This window comes from Protopterus annectens, chromosome 9.part0, assembly GCF_019279795.1.
Source record: "Protopterus annectens isolate FY-2018-M chromosome 9.part0, PAN1.0, whole genome shotgun sequence".
NCBI classification, from domain to species: Eukaryota; Metazoa; Chordata; order Ceratodontiformes; family Protopteridae; genus Protopterus; species Protopterus annectens.
The window spans coordinates 90,228,731-90,247,027 of record NC_056743.1 but is presented as its reverse complement, the minus strand read 5'-3'; the positions used below and the strand labels follow the sequence as shown (position 1 = coordinate 90,247,027).

General features: G+C 42.3%; 1 protein-coding gene across 4 annotated transcripts in view; it reads right to left on the bottom strand.

Moving 5' to 3' along the window:
- Window positions 1–18,297, bottom strand: part of ANO5 (anoctamin 5) — a 1,890,652-nt gene that overhangs the window by 836,579 nt on the left and 1,035,776 nt on the right. For all 4 annotated transcript variants that reach the window (XM_044082599.1, XM_044082600.1, XM_044082601.1 and 1 more), the window contains one exon: window positions 15,602–15,721. In XM_044082599.1, the coding sequence (XP_043938534.1) occupies window positions 15,602–15,721 (120 nt within the window). The remainder of the gene's footprint in view (window positions 1–15,601; window positions 15,722–18,297) is intronic.

Here is an 18,297-nt window from a genome sequence, read left to right as displayed (position 1 = left end):
GGCCGTAAAGGCCTCCTCCTTTAGTCTGATAGAGCAGAGCCATCTGAGACCTCATCAGAGGACTGGGGATCAGTGGGCTCGACCCTGGGCCTTTTGTCTAGAGGAGGTTGAGAGCCCCTGTCCGGATGTGGCTGAGAGCCCCTAATTAAGGAAATAAGGTCCTCAGCTAAACTTAAAATCTGTGAACCGGTAGTGGATCCCTGAGGAACAGCCTTGGGAGGCAGAGATTTTGGCTGTTTAGCAGCTTTAGCCCTTGTGAATGCCTTTATGGACATGGATGCAGGAGGCCTGGCTGCTCCACGTGCTGGTGTAGTTTTGTCTAGAGAAATGGTGTCGGATGTTTCCAGAACACTGGTTTCTGAGGGAAATTCTATGACGACTCAGAAGAGGCCTCCGGGGCAGAGGTTGTCGGTTGTGCAGTTTCGACTGTCGGAAGTACCAAGGACTCTGTTTCAGCCGAGACCGAGACACTCGCGGTAGGCCTAGGCGTGGTTTCAGCCGAAACCACGGTCCACGTGTGTTGGTCCTTGTCCTTCCGTTTTTTGGTTAAATGAGAAGTCGGAGTCTCCGACGGCATATTGTAACAGTAACTAGCCCCAAAAAATTCCTCTGCAAACTCCGCCCGACGCCTAAGAGTGCATCGATTGAAGGAAGCACAGTCTGTACAGGCCGAGACGTCGTAGTCTGGGCCTAGGCAGGGGAGGCAGTAAGAATGGAAATCCTTATGAGGTATTTGTTTCCCACAAGTTAAGCAATTATTAACTTTAAGCATTTGATCTGACATCGGCTGAGGCAAGAAAGAGTCCCCAACGGGGTACTTAGCTTTTGAAGTCTTCGGTAGCTGAAGTTACAGGAGCTGGCCGACCGGCACTTGCAAACTGCTTCGGGCACCACGTGGCAAGAAAGACTGAGGAAGATGGAGTCGGCTGACGCTTTTATACCCCAGGCGCTCTGACGTCGGGAAAAGGGCGACATCAGCCGACGCCGGACCCAGACTTTGGAATCCGGCCAACCGAAGGGCTGCCTGAGGCAGGACAACCCATATGTAAGGACTGCAGATGCATCCTTGAAGGACAAATGGGGAAAACTCACCACTCAATGGCTTCTACTCACTCCTTCGGAACAATCACCACAAAAGATTCTGGATCACTTAGGGATTTATTACCAAATGAAACAAGTTTTGGCCAGTTGATGGGAAATGGACAAGAAGCTTTGCTCGAGACAAAATGACAAGGGGATGTATGTAAATCAGGATCAACTACTCTGTGATTACAAGAAATGTTTTTATCTCCACTATAAAGTTATGTAGGCATCAGCTATTAAAATTTCATTTGCAGTGTCCAGCAGTCTTTAAAGTTTATTCTCCATTAGATGCTAAAACTTTTCATGCCCTTCACAAAGCATAAGTTACTATTCAACATCATAGGTTGCTTTCATCTACTCTGTCATCTGACCAAGTGAGGTAAGGCCCCACTACAGTTCAAGATAAACTGCAAGTCCCTCACCTCAGAGTTGGAAAACCCTTAAATCTTTTAAGAGGTAGATGACAGTTGTTAAAGAACAGCATTCTGAAATCCTAGCTATACAATTAGACTATGAAATGCCACCAGTTAAACCAGCTGGTAATACTGTACACAATGTACATTACTGATGGCTCCTGTCCACGTATTTTGGACCCTTCTTATGGCACAGTTGCTCCTAGTTTTTTTTGCACAGGCATACAGGACTGGATAAAATAAACAGGTACACAAAATGTAAGTTCTGATCTAGGCCTGTAGTGATTGCAAGCCACCACGTTTACTTCATCAACTAGGATTGGATTTAAAAGGAAGACTACAGATGCTCGTGTAAACTGTTAAAATAGCTGTGTTACCATTCCAGTCTTGCTTTATGGATCACTTTGTTGGATAAGCCATGCTAAAATTACAAACAGAAAAACTGATATTTAAAATGCTGTTATTTAAGTACAAAGCAGATATGTAATGAGTAGTAAAATTTTACGCATAATATTCAAAAAAGTTTATTTTTGTTGTTGTTTACTCTGGCTCGGAGCTATTTTTAATGGTTGTACTGACAGCTTGCACCACAGGGATGAAAAGTATTACTGTTATAAAACAGCAGAAAGTACAGTTTTGTACCTACCATAAATGTAGATGTTCGAGTACTAATACAGCTGCAGTCATAACAGATGGGTTCTCCTGCCGTCAGGCGGGTCCTCGGTCGGCCGAATTCCAAAGTCAAGGTCCGGCGTCGGTTGTTGTCGCCTCTTCCCTAACGTCAGTGCGACAGGGGTATAAAAGAACCAGCTGACGCCATTTTCTTCAGTTTTTCTTGCCCCAGATGTCAGGTGCCCCCAGAAGGAAGGCAATACATAAATTTATGTAATAAAACAATGCAATAAAATCGAAATACAGTAGTTGCAAGCAAATACACCATAAATGAATACCCCAATCAGGTTGTATGACGAGGTGTTAGCCAATGGACCTGTCCCAAGAGGGGAAGGAGGGAGGGAAACCTGGATTGCAGCTGTATTAGCACTCGAACATCTACATTTATGGTAGGTACAAAACTGTACTATGTTCATCGTGCAAACAGCTGCAGTCATAACAGATGGGTAGAATCCCAAAGCTAAGAAAGGGGTGGTAGGCACTAGGTGGAACTAGGAGGAGCCAGAATGCCCTGCAATACTGCTGTGGCAAAGCCCGCTCTAGATATGGAGTATAATGGAAGGTGGTAGGTGCTTGGAGATCGTATGCACAGAACTCCAAGTGGCTGCTTCCAAAATATCTTTGGCAGGAACTCCTCTGAGAAAAGCTGCAGAGGTAGCTGTGGCCCTTGTGGAGTGAGATCTGATGCCTGTAGGTACAGTTTTGCCATGAAAAGAATAGCAAAAGCGTATACAGTGGGCTATCCATTTTGAGATAGTCTGTTTTGAAATTGGCTTTCCTTGACCTCCTATAGCATAGGACACAAAGAGCTGATCTGATTTCCTGAAAGGCTTTGTTCTGTCCAAATAACGCAGTTGTCTGTGGATGTCCAAGGAATGTAGTAATCTCTCCCCTTTGTTTTGAGGATTAGGATAAAAGGTAGGTAAGTGTATAGCCTGATTCAAAGCTACCCTGGATACCACTTTTGGCATAAAGGACGGGTTGGTTCGTAAGGAAACTCTGTCCTGATGGAAGATGATGAAAGGCTGCACAGCCATGAGAGCTTGTAATTCCAATACCCTACGAGCTGAGGTAATAGTCAGAAGGAAAGCTGTTTTCCAGGACAAATATTGCAAATCTGATGAGGCAGCTGGCTCAAAAGGAGGCAAGGTCAGTTTTTCTAGAATGAAATTGAGATCCCAAGCAGGTACTGGTTGCTTCCTTGGGGGATTTAGATTCTTAGCCCCTCTGAGTAACTGCCTTAAGAGGGGGTGAGAGAATAAGGGTGGATCAGTGTTGTATTCTGCAGAAATGGCTGAGGCATGGATTTTGATGGAGGAGAAAGAAAGTCCACTTAGCAGCTCAGCTAGATACTGTAATATTTGAGGTAAATTTAGTTTTCCAGGATCCTGGCCCTTTTTCTCATTCCAGACACAAAACCGTTTCCATTTTGCGGAGTAAGTTTTTCTGGTAGACTGCCTTCTGGCCTCCAAAATGACATCCTGCACCTCCTTGGAGAGTAGGGTCTGTTGTGATGCTAAGGAATCTTCCATGCGGCTAGATTGAGTGTTTTTAGCTGACTGTGAAGAGTTTTGAAGCTGTGCTGAGTCAGAAGAAGAGGCATTAGAGGCAGGGTCCATGGTGGGGAATGCGTCAGGCTCCTCAGGAGTGGGTACCAGTGTTGTCTTGGCCAGTCTGGAGCAATGAAAATCATCTTTGGTCTGTCTGCTCTGGTTTTTAATAGAACTTTGGGCAGCAGAGGAAGAGGTGGGAAGGCATAACCTGTCAATGATGTCCAACTGAAAGAGAGAGCGTCCACTCTCCAGGCCTTTGGATAAAAAAATCCTTGAGCAGAATTTTGTCAATTGGTGATTTTCGTGGGAGGCAGAGATATCTATGTCTGGCCTTCCCCATGCTTGAATTGCCTCTGTAAAAACTTGAGGATGCAACTTCCATTCATGAGGATCTGTCATATTTCTGCTTAGGTTGTCTGCCAGCGTGTTTTCCTTGCCTGGCAAGTACTGTACTTGTAATTCGATTTGTAAGTTCAGGACCATGTTCCAAAGTGACATGGCCAGTCTGCAAAGGGGGTATGAATGGGTTCCTCCCTGTTTGTTTATGTACCACATTACTGTGGTGTTGTCCGTCCTTATCAATAGTTGGCCAGGTTGCAGGAGGTCTTTGAAAGCTATAATAGCATTTATTACTGCCAGCATTTCCTTTTGATTGATGTGTAGGTGCTTTTCTTTTTGGGACCATTTGCCCTGAAAGCACCGATCTGTCATGTGCGCCCCCCAGGCGTAGTCCGAGGCATCTGTTGTGATGACTTGCTTTGCTTGAGGCTTGCTGAATGGGAGACCTGTGTTTGCTTGGCATGCTTGAGCCTACCACAGGAATTCCTTTTGAAGACATGGAATTAGTGGTATTATTGTTTCCAGGCTGTGGCTGTGTTGAGACCATAGGTTTTTCAGGTACCATTGAAGTTTCCTCATATGCAGCTTTGCACATGGGATTAGTAAGATGCAAGATGCCATGAATCCCAGAGCCTGCAGGATTTTCCTTGCAGTCAGCCTGGTGCAATTTGCTAGTGTTCTGAAGTATTGAGTTAGTTGCCCCTGCTTCTCTGGCGTGAGGTAGGCCATCTGGGTGTTTGTGTCCAGGTTGGCACCCAGGAAAATTATATTCCGTGAGGGCATTAGCCTTGATTTCTTTTTGTTGACTGTGTATCCCAGAGAATTCAACAACATTATTACAGAAGCCAGATGTTGCAGAAGAATGTGCTTGCTGTCCGCTTGGATCAGGCAGTCCAAATAGGGGTATATTTGTATCCCTTGAAGTCTGCAGTAGGCAATTACTGATGCCAGGCATTTCGTGAATACTCTGGGCGCAGTAGATAAGCCAAAGGGAAACGTAGAGAATTGATAATGGGTTGAACCTGCAAGAAATCTGAGGTATCTTCTGCAATTTTGTCTGATTGGGACATGCAGGTATGCCTCCTTGAGGTCCAATGTTACCAGCCAAGACTCCTTGCCCAGCATGGGAAGAAGCTGCCGTAGAGTGAGCATCTTGAATTTTGGTACGAGTAGAAATGTGTTTAGGATGGATAGGTCCAAAATAGGTCTCCAATCTTTTCCCTTCCTTGGTACCAGGAATAGTCTGGAATAAAAACCTTGACCTTGTTCGTGCGTAGGTACCTCTTGAATAGCTGTCATGTCTATGAGATCTGAAATTAGTCTTTGTGCCTCTGCCCTTTGATTGTGTGGTAGGTTTGGCATGCTTCTCATTTTTGGAAGGGTGTGAAAATGGAATCTGTAGCCTCTGTTTATAATGTCCAGGATCCATTTGTCTTTTGTGAGAATATGCCAATTTTTTGAAAATAATGCCAGTTTTCCGCCTAATGGTGCTGCCATTTGAGTCTTGCTTGGCATGCAAAGGGGGAAAGTCATTGGGCTTGCTTTCTGAATGGTTGCGAGTTATCCTCACCACCTCTTTGTGTAGGAGCTTGCCATTGTCTGCCTCTAAACGATCCTTGGGATTGCCCTCTGCCCCTCGGTCGCCTGTATCTACCTCTTTGGGGTCTGTCCGTGGCTGGAAAAGACCAATTTTTGGAAGGCCAATTTCTACTGAAACGTGGGGGTTGTACCTGTAGAAAATCTTTCACTGTTTGCAATGATTTAGCCTTTTCCTCCATTTTCCTTAATACCTCCTCAGCATTAGCACCAAATACATCCTTTTGTAGAGGGGCATCTAGTAATTTAGCTTTGACATGATCTGGTAAGGTTTGTTCCTTGAGCCAGGCATGTCTACGCATGACTGATCCTGTAACAGCAGCTCTACATAAGGCCTCTAGAGCATCAAAACCACATTGTAAGGTATGTTTACCCACTTGTTCTGCACTATGCATCAAATCCTGCAACTCCTTCAAGTCTGGTTGTTCAGGTTGTGACATTTTACTTCTCAATTGTGATAACAAAAACTGTTGGTACTTTAGCATATGGAACTGACAGTTTAATGCCCTCATGGTTAAGGTGGCCGAGGTATATACCTTTTTTCCCCACCTTTCTAAGGATCTGGAATCTCTCTCGGAAGGTAATGGATTTTTAGCAGTGGAGGCCTTAATTCCCTTGGGGCCCTGTGAGATAGTTTCTGGGTCAGCAGCATGGCTTTTGTATAGAAATTGGTGCGAGTCAGGAACCCTGTAGTACCCGTCAGGCTTGACTGGGGCTGGAGGTACAGAATCCGGGTTAAGGCAGGCCTCAGAGTACACATCATCTAGTATGTCCAAGACAGGAGGTATAGCTAGAGGCCTGTGCTGAGGTAGCAAGAGAAATTCCCTAAGCCTTTTCTTGGAATCTGAATAATCTTGGCCTTCCCATTGGAAGTGTTCCCTTAAGGTATGCAAAGTTTCCCCAAATGAGTAATCCTCTGGGGGAACAGAGGGTATGGACTCCTCAGCATCAGAATCTTCAAAAGGGGAGTAAGAATGTTCCTGTTCAGAGTGCTCCGAAATAATGGAGCCCCGATCAGAGGAGGGGGATTCTTCCTCCTCTCTGGGCCTTTTGTCCGGGGGGGGGGGGGTTTGTGAACCCCTGATAAGAGTAATCAAATCCTCAGCCATTTTAAGCATCTGTTTTTTAGGCATGGGGCCTGGAGATGGGCCTTGTGTAGCTTGTCTCTTAGAATGCATGGCTGCTTTAGACTTAGTGTAAGCCTTGATGGAAAAAGAAGAGGAAGGTCTGAAGACACCTTGAGAGGAGGTAGACCTGTCTACATTTTGAGATTCATCGCCAAGAGTGACTTCGGTATCTGTAGTCGGGGTGTGGGCCGAGGAGCCTGCGACCAATGTAGTGTCGTCGGTAGTCAGGGGCTGCGTAGGCGCCTCGCTGAGAACCGGACCACGTGCAGTCTGGCGTGGTGTCGGTAGAGGCCGCGGACCTCGTGTGTCGGTCCTTGTCTTTGCGTTTTCTAGACAAAACTGGAGTTGGAGTATCAGACGACATGATATAGTTAAATTTTTGGCCAAAATAATGCTGGGCGAACTCCGCCTGACGCTTTATGGTGCGTTTATTGAATGTAGCACAAAAGCGACAGACCGAGACAACGTGGTCTGGGCCTAAACAAGGAATACAGAGGGAATGGAAATCCTTATGCGGTATTTGCTTCCCACATGAAATACAATTATTAACTTTGTCTGACATCGGTCTGAGACAAGAAAAGTTTCCCCAACGGGGTACCTGGCTTTCAAGAAGACTTCGGTTGCAAAATTTTCGTAATTTCAGGAGCTGGCCGACCAGCACTTGCGAACTGCTTCTGCTTCGGGCACCGCACGGCAAGAAAGACTGGAGAAAATGGCGTTGGCTGGTTCTTTTATACCCGTCGCACTGACGTCAGGGAAGAGGCGACAACAACCGACCCCGGACCTAGACTTTGGAATTCGGCCGACCGAGGACCCGCCTAACGGCAGGAGAACCCATCTGTTATGACTGCAGCTGTATGCACGATGAACATCTGGTACCAGTTGGGTAAAGAATATGGTGATTATGCCAACTCAAACAGAACTCTCCATTTTCGTTACAAGGGAGTATGTCCTCAACACTAATTTATGAGGGAGCAAACAAATGCAGACTTCACTATAAAGGAGTACAGTAGTATATGATTGTGGGTTGGAAGCCCCTTTAGGTGGGCACAGCTATCTCTCAAGCAGTTTGCAGCTGTGAGCATCATTAAAAAAATGATACCTGGAGATGGATGACTGCCAATGAATTAGTCCACTCCCTGGCAGATAGCTTATTTTGTAAATCGGTCTTGCAATGGTTTAGAATTCCTTACACCGTTTCTGACACTGGTAGGGTTAGGGTAATTGTTATCATTAGTTGCTACTGAGTATTGAAATGTTCATTTTTTTGTAATATGGAATTATTAGTTTGTTTTAAGACTCAAGAGTAATGATTAATCAACTTTTTGCTGTGTCTTTGGGACCAGGTTATGTCCCAAAAAGGTCTTTGCACCAGTGTGCCTACTCAGCAAATGTATACATAAATAAAAAGAAAAATAATGACCAGTGCAAGCAACTGAAATTCTGAAACAAAATCTCAAGAGTCTAAATTTTATTTTAGAGTTAGCAAGGACATTTTTTTTGGTTAAACTTACAATGAAGGTTACAGTGTACAATCAGGTAGAGTTGCAACTACAGATATGTTTTTTCAGACAGCATGTGACTGCAACATCACTTTATATTCATGTCAATGTTGGGATATTCTTAAACAGAACATCCTGGGGGGGTTGACCTCTAAAAAGAGTTGAACTACAAAAATCTTTGATGTTAATATAACCAAGTCGAGATGTAAATGGTCTATCCAATTCAGTCTAATGAATATTAATCATCGACAGAAGAATTACAAGTACATTTTAATGATCAAAAACAAAAACTGGTACACAGGCAACTATCAAATGCTGCAGTGTAACTAGTTATTCAGATGACCCACACCCTCAACTTTAAGATGAGGAGCTGCAGACTAAGAATGTAGAAAGTTATTTTCCTTTAAACTGCAGCAAGCTGCAAAACATAGTGCTAAATTACTTCAGTTCTTACCAAAAATGCAGTATCAGTATTGATTTCTAAATGCCAGTAATGTGATGAAGACTGAACAGCATCTATTGAGGGCACTCGCTGACACTGTGTGCCCAAGGTGGCTCTTTTTTTCTACCTATGCCTCAGATCTAATGAGTTTCTAATAGTTTGGAAGAAGCGACATTTTAGAGGAGTATCTTTAAAGATATCTAGACATATTTACTCTTAGTAGGTAAAAAGCAGTTGATTTGGGGGGGGGTTGTTGTGTCTTGGCTAAGAAATACTGTGAGGGTATTTACACCATACTAAGGTCATTTTATATCCCAGCAAAATCTGATTAAAAAATGTTATAATATACGTTGACAAGGAAAGTCAAACTTCAGAAAGACTTGGTATTTCTTATGGGAGACTGGAATTTAATTACTAGGACATGATCCTCCTGGGGCACATGTCAATATCTAAACAAAATGACAGAAAAATTATTTTTGCTTTTTAGAAAGAAAGCAGGTTTAGTACACATCTACACTACAGGTACAAATTTCAAGACTAGGGCCCTTTATACATTTTATGCATCAAGACATAAGTGCTGGTCTCAGACAACTATAATGCCAGTTAATGAAGAATATGGATACTTGGTAAAGGAAACAACTAGTACGCCTCATTCTCTTTTCAGACCATGCTCCAGTTTTAATGGAACAAAAACAGGCAATGGCAATTTTTATTTATTTATTTAAATTTGTTGACCGGGAGTGTCCGACTGGATGTGGGTCCATTTTCAGCGGAGGCCCGGGGAGAAAAGCTCCACAGTAAAATAAACAGACAGTAGTTACACTGGATTACATAGCGATTAACAATTAACACAGAAATTACTTACAATATATTTACAGATGAAGAACATAGTACATCAGTAGACAACTAGAATCTTTATCTGTGAAGTACATAACAGGCATTAACAAATGTAACAATGAGAAGTTCCTGCTGTATAATAAGTACTAGGCTTATGAGCATCTGAGCTTGCTATCATCAAGGTAGTTAGTGGAGGTGAAAAAAAGGTAGTAGTTGGATGGGGTGGATGATATTAGAGTGGGAGTTGCAAGGGCATAGCCAGCATGTTTTTAGGTGCGCTTTTAATAAAGTTTTGAAGTTGGTGCATGATGGTACGGAGGTAATTGTGGGTGGGAGTGAATAATTTGGCTATGGCGCAAGAGAATAGTGCTTCACCAGCAGAGTTATTGGCTTTAGTGATCTGCAAGTGATTTTTGTTGCTGGATCTTAGTGGTCTGGTGGTGCGATAGGGTTGGAGTAGATTCTGGAGGGATGGGACATTTAGTGGATGGTTTACTAGTTTGTGGGCGAGTGAGAGTTGATACCACAGTTCAGCAAGTGAGAGACAGTGGTGACTATGGTAGGATGCCCCTGTGGCGAATTTGGCGATTTTGTTGTAGCAGGTCTCTAGCTTGTTTAGATCACATTGCCTTAGGTTGGTATATACTGGAGAGGCATAAAGTAGGGTGGAGATAAGGTGGGAATTTGCTATTGAAATCTTTGCTGCTTTGGTGAGAAATTGTTTATTTCTGTATAATGCTCCTAGTTTTTTGTGGACTTTTTTTATGGTCATGGATATATGAATGTCAAATCTTAGTTTATTGTCTATTTCCACTCCTAGCAATTTGGTGTGTTCAGTTGGGTATATAGTGGTGTTGTCTTTTGCTGTGATAGTTGTTTTGAGTATGTTTGGTGGGTTGGAAGATGAGTAGTTTAGTTTTGTTTGGGTTGAGTATTAATTGGGCATCGGATAACCATGTTTCAGCAGAGGAAAAGGCTTCCTGTGTGACTTTTTGCAGTTTGGGTAGGGACTGGGCTAAGCAGATGATGGTCGAGTCATCTGGGTATTGGATGAATGTGCCATGTTTGGTGGCAGAGGCTAGATTATTGGTGTAAACAGAAAAAAGTAGGGGTCCAAGGATGGATCCTTGGGGAACCCCTATGGAGACAGGTAGTTGGGGAGATATGTCATTCTGCCATACAACGGATTGTTGGCAGTCAGACAGGTAACTCTGAAACCAGTTGGTGACTGATTGTGAGAAGGATAGGTTATTGAGGACAGAGATAAGTTGTTTCTGTGGGACCATGTCAAATGCTTTAGATAGGTCTAGGAAAGTAGCAGAGGAGAGATAGCCAATGTTTTTATGCTGAAGAATAGTGTTAGTAAAGGAGAGTAAGGCAGTGGTGGTGCTATGGATTGGTCGGAAACCATGCTGAGTACTGGAAAGGAGGTTGTTAGTAAGGAGGTAGTCTGAGACCTGAGAGTGTATGCATCTCTCTAGTATTTTGGAGAGCGGAGAGAGAATAGCTATGGGGCGGTAATTGGTTAGTTCTGCAGAGGGTCCGCCTTTGTGGAGGGGAATTATATGTGAGACTTTCCACAATGTGGGAACGTAACTTTCTGACAGAGATCGGTTAATCAAGATGGATACTGGGTAGGCCAGAGCATCAGCTGCGATTTGTAGGTATTCACTTGGGAGGTTGTCTGCTGCTAATTTGGAGGGTTTAAGTTTAGTTAAGAGTTTTTTTATGTTGGAGGTAGGTACAGGAGAAAAAGAGAAGGCAGTGGGGAGATTACTAGTTGAAGGTGTGGGTTGGAGGGGAGGGGGGTTGTGTTGTTTAGCTAGTGATAGTATGGTTTGGGTGAAGTGTGTGTTGAATGAGGTAGCAATATTTTCTGAGGAGTGAGGGATGTTAGGAGGAGGGGTACTGACTTCACCTGGGTGGAGGATGGAGTTTATGGAGGACCAGAATTGTTTGGGGCTGTGTTGTGAGGAGTCATGGGCAGATTGGTAGTATTGGAATTTGTCCTGTTTTATTAGCTTTCTGACTCTATTGCGTAGTTCTAGGAATGTTTGTCTAGCTGCGGGGGTTTTGGTTTTGCGCCAGTGCTCCCAGGCTTTATCCCTGTTTTTCATTTCTTACTTAGTGGTTTTTTGTAGCCATGGGGAGGGTTGTGCTCTGGTTCTGGAAAATCTTATGGGGGCATGGTAATTAAGGATGTTCAGGAAGGTAGTATTAAAAAATTCAACTGCGTCATCTAGACTGAGGTACTTTAGAGCATGCCAGTTACATTCTTTGAGGGATGAGATGACTGAGTGGGTTAAAGTTTATTTTTTTACGTATTTGACGATAGATGACAGGTTTAGCTTGGTACAGGTATTTTTTGAGTAAGAATGTTGGGGAGTGATCACTGAGGCTATCTGATAAGCAGCCTGTTATATATGACTGGGGGTTCTTACTGACTAGTATCCAATCCAGGGTAGTGTGCTTGCTGGAGTTTTTATTTATCCTTGTTGGTGACTGGACTAGTTGGGTGAAGCCATGAAGGTGTACATGATGGGCTGGATTGTTGCCAGAACAGGATTGCCAGTCAATATTGAAGTCACCTAAGATGATAGTTTCTTGGGGGAGATGGTGGGAAGACCAGCTGAGGAGGTTTTCTAGTGGAGGGATGTTTTGGCCAGGTGGGAAGTAGCATCCAATTATGTTGATGGTTTTGTTTTGGTTAATTTTGAGGTTGGTATATATTATTTTATATATATTGTATATAATTTCCTTCTACATGCTGCAGAGGCAACAATTTCATGCTTGGTATAAGAAACACATTCACCAAAAAATCCTGGATGTAAGAAATGAGGAGTATTAGCAATGGGAGAGTCTCATTAATCTTTCAAGGAGGAGACAGACAGTTACATTAAATAACTGAGGAGAAAGAACACAGACAGACATTTGGAAGTGGCCCAAGTGCAAGACTGATGCAGGAGAAAAAAATACTTTGAGGTAGGAAAAAGAAAAAGAAAAATCAAATACAGCAAAAACAGGAGTTTTTGAAATATCTGGACAAGAACCTACAAGTTCAGGGAACTGTACTTACTGATGTACAGGTTCAAAGTTAAGTACTAAGGGGTCTATATTACCAGAACAAAAACCCGACTGACAGAAACCCAGTTGAGCGACACAGCGCGAAAACCACTAATTTCGAACCCGTGAAACTTAAGTAAAACAGGTAAACTCTCTCTGTTTTATGCAGGGAGCAAGCCCCCCAAACCCCTATACCCCCCTATTTAAATATACCCACTCCGAGATTGCACTATATTGAAGTAAAGGGATGAATTCCCTACATCTATCTCCATTAATTCTTGCGATATTAGCTGTTTTCGCTCTGTGTTGCTCAACTGGGTTTCGCTCAGTCGGGTTTTCATCCTGCTAATATAGACCCCGTACTAAGTACTTAGTCTGCAGACCATTACAAGCCTAATTAGAAAGACATATTCAGAAGTTAAGTTTAGCCTCAATGAGGGCAAAACAAGACAGACTAGGGGAGAATTTGAGGATGACCATCCAATTATCGAGGTTTACCTTGAAAGTGACAAGGGTGCTACTCTGCTTGACATTTAGTGGAAGTCTGTTCCACAGCTGAAAGATAACTGGGATATAAATCTGTCATGCCAGCATGTCTCATTTATCTGCTGATCCCTTAATCAAGTAACTGAGGTGCCATTAGTTCTGTGAAGGAATAGGTCAAAAAGGGTTAATTTAATCTTTCATGGCTCAAAAGGCTACAAATAGATCTCCACAAAGCAGACTGAAAGAGAAAAAGTACAGAGAAAGGGCTGCCAGTCTTTCCTGATAAAAGATTTTTGAGGACACTGATCTTGGTTATTAATCTCAGAATTCACTCAAGTTGTGAGACAAGTTTAAACAAAAACACCCCGAAAGGTGCACTATATTCAATAATTGGTCTAATAAAATAAGACAAAAAGGGAATCGAGACTTTTTCGAATCTAGTGTAGATGTCTTTGAAAATTAGATGAGCCCGATAAAAGGCTTCTCAAACTATTGCTGGGACATGACAGTCAAATGATAAGGCATTAACAAATGTGCCTAAATCTCTTGAGGGATGCATCACCTATAAGGTAGGCAAAACTGTTTTGTTTATCAAAATGAACTATGTACATTTGTTTTAAATTTAAAAACCAATGTCCTTGTACCAACTGTTAAAAGTATAAACCATGCTAGAGCAATTGTGAGTTAAAGATCAAAAACCAGCACCCAATTTAAAGTCGTCTGCAAATTTAGTTAAACATAGGCCAGGAGTGCTGGCCAGGTCTGAGAAACAAATGCCAAATAGGACAGAGGCAAAACTGAAGCCTGTGGTATACCATTGCCAAGTATGTTTACATTCAGAACTGGCACGGGTCTTGTCAGACCACTAGATAGCTATGCACTGCACAAAATAAGGATTTATATTCAGATTAACAAGTCCTTCAATACTCCCTGCATAGGGAATAGTGGTACAGACCTTGGCCAGGTCTAGGTATGTTGTATGTATTGCATAACCACTTCTCCACTACTTTGGTTTCTTTTTCAAAGAAATTAACGAGATTAAAGAGGCAGGACACTTCTCTGACCATGCAGAATTGATGAAGGTCCAGGGATAAGAGATTTCCAATGTCTTGATTAATGAGATTTGAGATTGTGTATTCCTTGGCTTTATATGCGAGGCTAGTAAACTAACAGAGCAATTGTTACCACCCTTGTGTAATGGCATTCCAATGGCTGTTTTCCAGGCATCAGGAATGCAGCTAGGGGAAAGACTTTGATTAAAGAGGTTAAGTTGAGGTTCAGAAAGTTCACAATGACAATAATAATCAGTCAACCTGGTATGTCATCAGGGCTCACAGATGAAGGATTCTTAGTTTTTGGGAGGGCTGAGAGAACTTGTTCCATAGTAATTAGAGAGTGGCTAGGATTCTGGAATCTGCGGAACAATAAGTATGGGTGTAGTAAAATTTGTACCAAGTTTGTTAGCTGTGACATTAGCTACTTCCTTTATCATAATCCCTTCTGTCTCTTTGAACGTCTGCAAAGAGAAGAGGGTTCTTGTTCCTATAATTAAGCCATCACTGACAAAATTTACAAATAGGCAGATACTTGGATTCTGAGCAGCACAAACATACTGTTACAAGTATTCTGACTCAGGGGAAGGAAGAAGTGCCATAAGCAATGTACTCCTGTAAAAAAATAACTTTTCTATTTATTGGTTTATTTATGTTTTTAATAAGTACTGTTATACTACCCAAAGAAGTGTGGATGATGTTTCATCACTCTAGTAGCATTTTTAATATCAATTCAGATTTTTGCACTTCACGGTAAACATTGCAGTCATTATCAAATACCACTTTATCAGATAATCATATTGGATAAAAGGGAAAATATTAGTCACAGAAAACAATTCTAAACTGTAGATTAATGCTTAACCTTATTAATTTCTTTGAAAAAGTAGCCAAATTACTTTAGTCTGTTTAACTCTCATCATGAAACCAGCTATAACACACAATACTGCACAAAGTGATAACTGCCTCAGACAGTAAAACAATGAAAAAACAATCCACTTTCAAATGAGAATTTGCTTGAAGTGATCAACAATAATATTCGTCTGTTCACTAGGTAAGCCCACTGGAGACACAGTCTATTTTCAGGGGTGAGCTGGGAGCAATGTCTGGTTAAATAAATCACTTTCTCAAGGTCACAAAGTAGGAAAAAGAGGGATGAAAAAATCTAACCTTGTACCTCAGGAACTACAACTTACAGCCTTATTCAACTGCCATTGCCAGTAAAACTGAAATGATGAAACAGTGACACTCCGATTAAAAGTCTGATGCTCTACCAACTGAGCTATCCAGGCAAATGCATCCAAGCTTAGTCAAAACTTGCCCCCCCCCCCCCAAAAAAAAATATATGTAATGTCAACTGTAGCTCCATAAAATTAGAAGTCAGAATGCATTACATGGACTTAAAAAATGAAAAATCTTCAATAAACTGTAAAACATACATCATGGAGAGGGTATGCAGCTGTGTACGTGTTGTTGTTCAGAAGCCTCTTAATTCCAAACTTTCTTTTCCCCGTTTCTTCTTCATGGCCATATAGACAGCGGGACAACATATAGTAAACCTAGTACAACCAAATACAAGATGGACACTTTCATTGCTTTCTTTAGAGTTCTACCAATCAAAACACAAACATTCACTTGTTACCATCTTTTAAGCAAACCATATGCACTTTAATATAAACTTGATTACAGCACACGTAAAATGGCTGAAGAAATTTCACATTTACTGTCAAGGAAACTACTGGCTACTCAAAAAGTACATTGTGGTGCCAAGTTATCCATCATTTCAGCTCTGCAGTTAAGACCTTTACCTCACAGCATCTGAGTGTAGTGATCAATCTAACCTCTAATCCTTGTCAGTCGGGAGTTTTATATTTTCTCCTCCTGCCTCCGCAGGATTTTCCTGGGTATTCTGGTTTCCTCCCACAGCCAAAAAACACATTGTTGATTAGTTATTCTTACCTGTGCTCAGATAGTGCATTTACCATGCTCTTGCAAACAGCACAGAGTCGGAAAATGTTCTCAGAAAGGCCATTTCACTTAGATGGTTAATAAACCAAATAAAAAAAAATTAATAAGAACACAAAGCTCCACAAGGGGTCTGCGTAAATGTCCAGTGTGATCTCACAAAAATACATCATGCAAGAAGTCATTCTGGACTATCTGCAGTAGGCACCAAAACAAGACTGTACAGGATAGGAAAGTGTACACTTGTATTATGTTAAACTTACCATAACAGTAGATGCGTCAATGATCACCTCTACAGTATTCTTACCTGTATGGGTTATATCCTGCCAAGGATATAACAAGCCATTCAACTAGGTTCAGAGCACCATCCAATCACCCAAACTGTGAAGCAGCTCGAGCTGACCTATCTAAAAGACCAGTTTAAGCAGAAAACTCTTGAAAGCTTTCCTGCCAGCAGACAGAGGCAGGTGGAAACCTGAAAGGCCAATGCCCGGAACAACAAAAAAATAAATGCCTATTCTCTGGCATAAAAACCACATACAAAAAAGAGGGATGGAAGGAGGGAGTGGCTACTGCAGCAGTAATCATTCAAACATCTGCTGTCATGTAAGTTCATCTTACACAATTATACGATTTCATCATAATGATCACTGCCTTAACTATATGGGTAGATTACCTTAGTTAACTACATTTGTAAGATGGAATTAGAATAGTCCAAGAGCCCCTGTAGAATGGTCCTAGCAAAGCTTGATCTGGACTTACAGAAGTAATCACGCTTATAGTGCTTTGCAAACGTATGTACAGCAGGACCAAGTCAGAAGCTTCTAAATACAGCCCTTTCCAAAAAGCCATAGATAAACCAAGACCCTAACGGAGTGGGCTTTGAACCTGCCTGGAATAGTTTGTTATAGTGAGTATAACAAATGGTAATAGCCTTAGACAACCATTTGGAAATAGTCTGTTTTGAAACAGGTTGTCCAGTCTTTTTACCTTCACAAGAAATGAACTGAAACATTTAGTTCTGTCAAAATTGCACTCTGTGGACATCCAAGGTATGGAGCGTCCTTTCTCCCTCATTTTCAGATTTAGGAAAGAAAACAAGGAGATAAATAATTTGGCTTAAAGTACAAGTGGATACCACTTAAGGCATAAAAAGGATTAATTCTCAAAGAAACCATGTCCTGCTGGAAAATGAGATTGAGCTGTAAGCTCTTATGGTGAATAATAAGAAGTTATGTACTCACCATAACGTTCCATCGGAGTAGGTAAACTTCATTTGTCGGCAACCTATGGGTTATCGGATCCATATCGGATCCGAACAGGCAGTTTCCAGCAGCTAAGATCCGAGCACCAAGCTCCTCCCCCTTTCCCATAACTCCCTGCCATCCCTTCCTGACCTCAGATCTAGTTTGCCGTGGTTTGGGCAGCAGCTTGATCTTGAGCGTCTGAGTTTTTCAGTCTTGTGAGAAAAATCCTTCCTTTTTTCTTTAAACCTTCTAAAGTTTGAGTGATTTTTGAGTGTTGGAACTAGTTTAGTTTTAGAGAGTTCCCTCGGGTTTTGCGTTCCCTCCCCTTGAATTTTAGAGTGTTAGGGTGTGTTTGTGTGTGTGTGTGTGTGTGTGGTCTTGGGGCCTACTGCTTGTGTTTTTAGTTAAACGTAAAAGGAAAGTAAATAATGTGGGAAGAAATAGCCAGGGAATTGTTATGGCTAGGCTTGTATAGGTCCCTAGGGCTGATAGCCTAGTACCAACCTATGAACCTATGAACGTCTGAGGCTTCCAAGACATTCTTTTCTAAATGTACCGAGTGTAGCCATAAGCTTTCCCCGGCTGATAGTCACACTCAGTGCATTTTATGCCTTGGGGTTGAACACCTTTCTTCTGGCTGTACTATTTGTGCAGCGTTCAACCCCAGGGCTATCAGGGACCGGAGGTCGAAGCTGATCCTGGCGGGACTTGCTCCATCCTCCAGCCCCTCCGTGGTTCCTGCCGCGGCAGCATCCACGGACCCTTCCCTTCCTCTGGCCGGGACTCAACCTCCCTCTTCGGGCCAGGAGGATAGGGAAGCTAGGAGAGGGAAGCTAGGAGGGAGAAGCGCCGCGAGAAAAGTACAGTTTTGTACCTACCATAAATGTAGATGTTCGAGGATCCACATTGCTGCAGTCCTAACA